We start from the raw sequence: 8,099 nt of genomic DNA, 5'->3' as shown, positions 1-8,099 counted from the left end.
AGAGACATGGATTCTGATCAACCGGGCACTCTTAATTTCCTTCTTATACATTATTTGGCGCCATTAGATACGTATTTACCATTTTTTATTATTTTTTCAAAATCTATTGATTGATGATGATGATGATGATGATGATGATTGATGTCATTGAGACCAAACTTTGGTCTATCATACCTAAAGAAACAAATTATTTAGGTCCGATAGACCAAAGTATTATTATTTTTAATATATTTATGAATATATTTTATTTTGAATTATGTATATTATTATTAATATGTTTTCTATATTTATAGTTATTTAATGATGATTATTTTCGGTTAATTATGGTACTATTATTGTTAATCATGACTATTTAATATTTATATGATAGGGTTTCAGCGTAAATCACCTCATTAATCATTTGGCCACGGGTTTCGAATTAATAAGTGTGGTTCATTGTCAAGACAAGTTGAAGAACTAGATCATGGCTGCATGTTTAAATAGAGAGAGAAGATCATCCAATGGCTAAATTTGACTAGGAAACCACTATAGTAGACTCTAAAACAGCTATATTTGACTGGACTCGACCAAGAGATAGGGACAACAACTATATTTGACTTTATTGGACTAAGGGATGGGGATAGGGGAAAATAGTTTCGTTAATTCATAAGTTATTTATGTTATATTTCTTACTTTAATTGACTAATATTAATTTATTGTATTTAATTACTAATTGTATATAGATAAAAGGTTATAATAGAATATAAAAATTAATAAAAGTTTATTAAAAGAATAACTAATTTAGTTCGTAATCATTTCTACTAATTACAACGACTAGGAAAAAGAATATATTGGTTACTAATAAGATAATATTACTAGTTTAGTTAATATTTATAGTTAACTTTATTTTATTTAAAGGACGAAATATTAATAGTATATGGAAAATTAAAATTAAATAATAGTTTATTAGAAGTATAATTAATATAGTTAGTTAGATAATCCAATTTATCTAATTACAACCCGCAAGAGAAAGAGTATATTTAATAAAATAATATTACTAGTTAAGTTAATATTCACTATTATTAATTTTTATTCATCGATTATTGTTAATTTTGGTTATCCACTATAAATTAATATATCAATTATTTGAATATTATAATAATATAATCAATATTATATTAATAATATATTGAATATTAATAAATATTTAATATTAATAAATTAGATAGGTGCCTTTCGCATTAATCACATTGTTAGGATTTGGTTCACTTTTTGAACCAACTAATGTGGTCCATCCTCACAACAAGGTGAAGAATCAATCGATCTTTAGGAATAAATAGCACAGCTTATTATAAAATGTTTTATAACAACTAATATATAATATTTTAATAGATAAATATTTACCTTGGATTTCTAATTAATATTTTTCTTAGGCTATTAAATAATTAATCATTAAAATATTGGTACAAAAGATCTATATTTATTCTTAATAGCTAGTTTTTAACTAAATATTTAATATTATTTTAATATATAACTCCTTACCTCCAATAATTAATAATTTTTAATAATATTTTACTTACTTTATTAACTAATTTAGCAACGGTTATTTTTCAACATAATTTTGAGCAATGATGCATCCAGAGTAGGAATTTCAAATCCTAAGCACTCGTCAAACTTGACGGTTTGAAATCAATCTATCTTTAGGAATAAATAGCATAGATTGTTATAAAATGTTTTATAACAGCTATTTTTTAAATAAATATATAATATTTTAATAGATAAATCTTTACCTTGGATTTCTAAATAATAATTTTCTTACATTATTAAATAATTAATTAATAAAATATTGGTACAAAAGATCTATATTTATTCTTAACAACTAGTTTTTAACTAAATATTTATTATTATTTTAATATATAACTCCTTACCTCAAAATAATTGTAATGAAAGGGAGGACTGAGAACGATGGTGGGAGGGCGCGGGATTCGACCGCGGTTCTGGATAGAGCCAGGGCCTGACTGAGCAGTGTATGGGCCACCGTCGGGCGCGAGGACCGGAGGAGTAAACAAAGCGCACAGGTGTTAGCAGCAGTCAGACAAGGCGGACGGGCAGATGTAGGTAACCTTCTTGGGTTCGGGCGGTCAGCAATGAACAAGGGTTAAAACCCTTTTGTCAATCGTGCTGGCGTCAACACCCTTCCGTTTTCCTCACAGTAATCCGCCATAATAACCATGGTAAATCCCAAGGAGCTCGTGGACTTGGAACCGGCTGTGGAAGACATTTTGTCTGTTTGGGGCAAAGACCCGACCGCAAAAAACATTGAGCGGTATTTCGGTGAGTCGGGGTCATGCAGAACGGGTGCCCTATCGCCAGAATCTCATAGGATTCAACAAACATTCTACCAACTGACCTCGGGGTTTTCTGAGAACGAGTTTTTTCAGCAAGGGCTCTTCGACGCTTCGCTTTCATCCTGTCCGGGCGAAGGCACTCTACATGCTAATATCGGCCATCTGAGCCATGGTAGCAAAGATATCTCGACCCTCGAAGAGCCAGTCCTTTCGGGGGGTCTCGAAGACATTGTCAATTTCATCACCAGTGCAGAGCGGTCGGGTGCGAAAAAGACTGGTAGGCCTTCGGCAATAACTAGGGCATCAATTGGGAAAGAAGCTGCTACATCAATAAGGAATGCTGGAAGGCCGGAAAAAGCGAGAGCAGGTCCCTCAGTGCCTCTCGAGGGAACCCATTCAGAGACTCCGGATGTCCAGGTATCTATACCCCCTTCTGAATTTGCTTTTCATGAGTCTGAGTTCCCTCTGCTCTCACAAGCAAATCTCCCTTCAAACCCTAGTTCACAAAGGGTAGAAGCTGAAAGAGAGGCCCGGGAGGAAGTATTAGGTGGGAGAAATAGGGGCGAAAAGCGTAAGAAAAACAGGCCTATTGGTGAACAGGAGTTGGAAGGAAACTTGGTTTTAGGAATGGAGGTGAGTATTGAAGCATCCCTGGAGGTGGCGGACTGCACAGTCGTGGGAAGAGCTAGAGGGAAGAAATACACCTCTAACTTTCTGCAAGAGTGGGGAGAGAAGAACTGGTCGGTAGGAGAAAAAAGGACTTTCAAAGCATCAACACTAGCAAAAGGATGGTTTCTATTCAGGTTTGAGAGCAAAGCCGCGGCCGACTGGGTTATGGCCAGAAACTGGGTGATTGGGAATATCCCAATCCTTCTAAAGAAATGGACACCATTATTTGACGCAAGAAGTGAAAGAACAGATGTTTACCCTGTGTGGGTAAGGGCTCCAGGCTTGCCTTTTTTCCTATGGATGGAAGCGGTGTTCAGAGCCATAGGGGACAGATTGGGAACATATCTGGAAGCTGATATGTCTTTTCTTCAAACTGGGGACCAAGCCATGGCTCGAATCCTCGTCAGCTTAAACCCCGGCAACGGTCTTGCAAAGAGAATCAACCTGCAATATAAAGACATGGTTTTCGAGCAGTTATTAGATTACGAATATCTGCCCTTTAGATGCCATAGATGTCATGAATATGGGCATCTGGCAAAGGATTGTCCCCTCGGAAGTTGAAGGCGAAGATATCCAAAGGAGCCGGCACAGTGGGAGAATTTCTATAACCCTTATCATCGCTTTCAAGGACAGAACCCTCAGCGGAGAATAATGGAGCAGATGCGGAGATAAAAGACCAAATGGAAACGCAGACGATGGAGCATAACCAGATGGACAAACAGGCCTCCCCGCTGGATAAAGATATAGCCCCGGAGAAAGAACCTGTAACGGAACAGCCAGCTGAAGGGCCTCTGCAATCTTCTGAAGGTGCTTTGGGTACGTGTTCTGATTCTTGTTTTCCTACGCTTCATAATTCCGAACCTATGGATTTACATAATTCTGATCCTATGGAAGTCTGTATGGAAATCTCCCCTCCGCATATTTTAAATTCTATAAATATAAAGGAAAATCATTCAAATTGTAAAGACCCAATAGAAGGTCATGGTATAGATGATATCTCGGCCGCTCTTCCCTCTCTGGATCTGAACAGTGAAGGTGTTTCCCTTGATCCTGGGCTCTCGGAACCCCCACCCTCCTGTCCATATAATCTTCGTTCCCATGATCCAAAGCCATCCACCCCTTCTGTAGGTGGTATTGGATCTCTCCCTTCCCAAAGCCTCTCTAGGAAAAAAAGAGGCAGGAAATCAAACTTTTCCATGGCACAGATTAAAGCTAAATTTGATGTAGCAGACGGAAAACAACAATCTATCCCTGGGGCACTTAGAGCAGCGCAACCCCCTGAAGAGGTTATCAAATGATCTTGTCTTCATGGAATTGTAGGGGGTTGGCCAGTAAGCCCAAAAAACTGGTCCTCAAGGATATGTTCCTTAACTCAAAATCTGACATTCTTTTCCTTCAAGAGACCTTAGGCAGAGGGATTGAGGTGGAAGCGGCCTTAAATGCCCTGATGCCTGGTTGGAGGTTCATAGCTCTTGATTCTGAAGGTCACTCTGGAGGTTTGGCCATTGGCTATAAGGAAGGAAGGATAAAGGTCAGAAATATTTGGGGAATGAAACAGGCCATGGGAATGGAAATTCAATCCACTGAGTTTTCCTTTCCTATCACCATTTGTAATGTTTATGGGCCTTGTCAGGACAGGGTTGTTTTCTGGAATGACCTGATGTCAAAGTCTTTTTTAAAAAACTCAAATCTGGTGCTGGGAGGGGATTTGAATTTCTCTATAGGAAGAGCGGAGGCTTGGGGTCCATCAGCCAGAGAAGATCCCCTGTCTGACTTCTTTCTAAACATGTTCTCTTGCAACAACCTCTTGGACATAAATTTAATCAAGTTAAAGCCCACTTGGAGGAATAGGAGAACTGGGGAGGCCAGAGTGGCAAAAAGGCTTGACGGTTTCTCATTAATGAGGAGCTGTCTACTAAAATCCCTATGTTCAGACAATGGATTGAAGAAGGAGGGCTATCTGATCACTTCCCCATTTTCTTGGATCTCTCCTCCCCTCCTCAAAAGCCCCTGCCCCTTTTAAGTTCAACTCTTCTTGGCTTAAAGAGGAGTCTTACTCAAATCTTTTCAAGCAAACATGGAAGCACCAGGAAGCCAACGCACCAGAGGACAAAGGGTACTGGTTCATGGAAAATCTCAAAAGATTGAAGAAAGCTACAATAAGCTGGGCAAAGGATAGAAAGGAAGCCCAGAAAGCAGAACTAACGAAGATCAGTGAAGAACTTAAAAGGCTGGAAAGTATAGAGGGGGAGGGCTACTTGACTCAGGCTTCAAAAGAAAAAATCCTTCACCTTGAGAAGCTTAAATCTAAGCTACTCCTGGATATTGAAGAAGAATGGCGCTTAAAGAGTAGGGCTCTTTGGCTAAAAGCAGGTGATGAAAATACCAGGTTCTTCCATAATTACGCCAAAGGGAGAAAATCTGCAAACACTATATGGGGCCTAAAAGATGAAGAAGGTAGGGAAGTGCAGACTTTTCGTGCTCTGTCTGTTTTAGGCCAGAGACATTTCCAAAACCTCTTTGCAGATCCAGAGAGAAACCACTATTGCAGAGGTTATAAGGACAGCTCAATGTTTCCCAAGATTCTTGGAGGAGGAGGAAGCGGAGGATCTCATGAGTGAGGTTACCAAGGAGGAAGTGGAAGCCACTATCAAGTCTATGGCAAAGGAGAGAAAAGCCCTGGACCAGATGGTTGGTCCATCGAACTGTTCTTACACTTTTTTGAAACTATAGGATCAGATATTACAGAAGTGGTGGAGGAGGCTAGGAAAAAAGGTGAAATCTATAGCCCTTTCAACGCCACGTTTATAGCCCTTATCCCAAAGAAGGAAGTCCCGGAAAGTTTTGAAGACTTCAGGCCCATATCACTATGTAATAGTATATACAAAATCATTGCAAAAGTGATAGCAAACAGAATCAAACCTGTCTTGTCAAGGCAAATTTCCCTGGAACAGTTTGGGTTCTTATCGGGAAGACAAATTCATGAAGCCATCGGTGTAGCTCAGGAGGTTATGCACAGTGTGAAGCAGAAGAAAAAGAAAGGTGTTGTTATAAAAATTGATTTATCAAAAGCATATGACAGGATAAATTGGTTATACCTCAGGATGCTGCTAACCCACCTTGGGTTCAAACCTGATTTTATCAGTTGGATAATGGGCTGTATTTCAAATGTAAGCTATGCAATTCTTGTAAATGGAGCAGCCACCCCTTTCTTTAAAGGGCAAAGGGGGCTGAGGCAGGGGTGCCCTTTGTCCCCACTGCTCTTTCTCTTAGTTGCAGAAGGTCTCAGCCAGTTGATCCACAAGGCCAGAAGAGAGGGGAAGGTAAAAGGTATTGAGGTAGCCACAAATCTTTTTATCTCTCATCTCCTTTTTGTTGATGATATTCTGATTTTCACTAATACTGAGCTCCCTGAAATAAAGGAACTAAATTCCATTCTAGAGCTGTTTATGAAAGCAACAGGCATGCAGATAAATCACAGGAAATCCCAGCTGATAATGACAGGCTTGGAAATTCAGGAGAGAGGTAGGATTCAAGCGGTCCTGCCTTTCCAGCCCAGTTCCTTGGACCTCCCTTTCAAATATCTGGGTTTTTGGCTAAAGCCAAATGCATATAAGAAGGAGGATTGGAACTGGCTGATTGCTAAAATAGAATCCAGAATCTCCCATTGGAGCTTCAAATGGCTCTCTAGAGCTGGCCGCCTGACTTTGATCAAATCTGTGCTTTTGGCAATCCCGGTGTATTGGGCTGCCCTAACTTGGGTCCCCAAAGGGATTTTGGAAAAGATTAGAAGACTTTGCAGTAGATTTTTATGGGATGGATCCAAGGAAAACCATGTGCTCCCATGGGTGGGATGGGACAAAGTGGCCAGGTCCAAAGAATGGGGAGGCTGGGGGATTAAAAATCTCCCAGACTTCAGCCTTTCTCTGGCAGCAAAGTCGGGCTGGAGGCTGATAAAAATGGAAAATTTATGGACTAAAGTGATAAGGAGAAAATATATAGATCCAATGTCGTTGGAGGATTGGATAAGGAACCCTATCAAGAATCTGCAGAATGCATCAGTGATCTGGAAGGCTACAGTAACATCTTTCAAGGTTATTGAACAAGGTCTGGCATGGAAGATTGGGAATGGCAGAAATCTGAAGATTGGGAGAGACCCGTGGATCGGCTGCAATGAAAATTTTTCCCTTTCACCTGACCTAATCAGACACTTAGAAGATAAAAACATTATCACATTGGATCAGGTGGAAAAGGTGGGACAGTCGAGCATCTGGAACCAGGCATGGAAAGACGGTGAGGACCTACAGCTTGATCAGAGATGGTGGGTTGACTGGTCTACTTTCACTCAAGAACTTGTTCGCTCAAATGTGAGAATATCAGATTCCCCAGACAGTCTGATCTGGGCTCACGGAGAAACAGGAGATTACTCCCCCAAAGAAGGATACAAGTTTATCCAATCTAGGAAAGGTTGGGACAATCCAGAGTGGTGGGTCACTCATATTTGGAAGCTCAAATGCCCTGCTAAGGCTAGACTCTTTCTATGGTGTCTCCTTAAAAGGAAAGTTCCTACCTGGGACATCCTTCAGGCTAGATACATGCATGGTCCGGGAAGGTGTTCCCTCTGTAAAGCTGCAGAGGATTCTATAACCCATCTGTTCTTACAATGTCCGGAAACTGTCAAAATCTGGAGGGAGGCCGAAAAGCTAATGAATAAAAAGTTTCAATGGGGAAATGGGAATCTGGATGAGGCCTGGTCAAGCTGGTGGCAGCACTATCCGGATGGGAACCTAAGGAATCTCCCACCTCTCATTTGTGGGGAGTCTGGCTGGCTAGAAACAGGTCCACTTTTCAAGACAAGGATACCCAGGCCTCCAACATAGCCATCCAAGTTGTATCCATTTACGATTCAATTCCAGAACCTGAAGAAAAAAAAGACCACAAAACCATGACAAAACTGTCCAAATCAAAGCCGGTATCCTTGGGCGTTTTTTGATGGTGCCTCACAAAATTAATCTCTCAACAGGTGCAGGAATTGTTATTCACATCAATGCTGATCATTCCCTCAAAGCTTCAATTGGTCTAGGGTCTGGCACAAACAACTTT

The 8,099-nt window shown here is 40.1% G+C and overlaps 1 protein-coding gene across 1 annotated transcript; it reads left to right on the top strand.

Moving 5' to 3' along the window:
* The first annotated feature begins 4,443 nt into the window (after positions 1-4,443).
* On the top strand, positions 4,444-7,876 carry LOC149146809 (uncharacterized). Its single transcript, XM_089452865.1, has 3 exons — positions 4,444-4,885; positions 5,043-5,453; positions 5,730-7,876. Exons 1-3 carry the CDS (start codon positions 4,444-4,446, stop codon positions 7,874-7,876), a joined length of 3,000 nt encoding a protein of 999 aa, XP_089308991.1.
* The last annotated feature ends 223 nt before the right edge of the window (positions 7,877-8,099 follow it).

Source organism: Pinus tabuliformis, chromosome X, assembly GCF_031772625.1.
Source record: "Pinus tabuliformis cultivar Carrire ecotype Pingquan chromosome X, CPIR1, whole genome shotgun sequence".
Taxonomy (NCBI): Eukaryota; Viridiplantae; Streptophyta; class Pinopsida; order Pinales; family Pinaceae; genus Pinus; species Pinus tabuliformis.
Note: the sequence above shows the minus strand (reverse complement) of the source record. Positions and strands in the feature narration are given on the sequence as shown.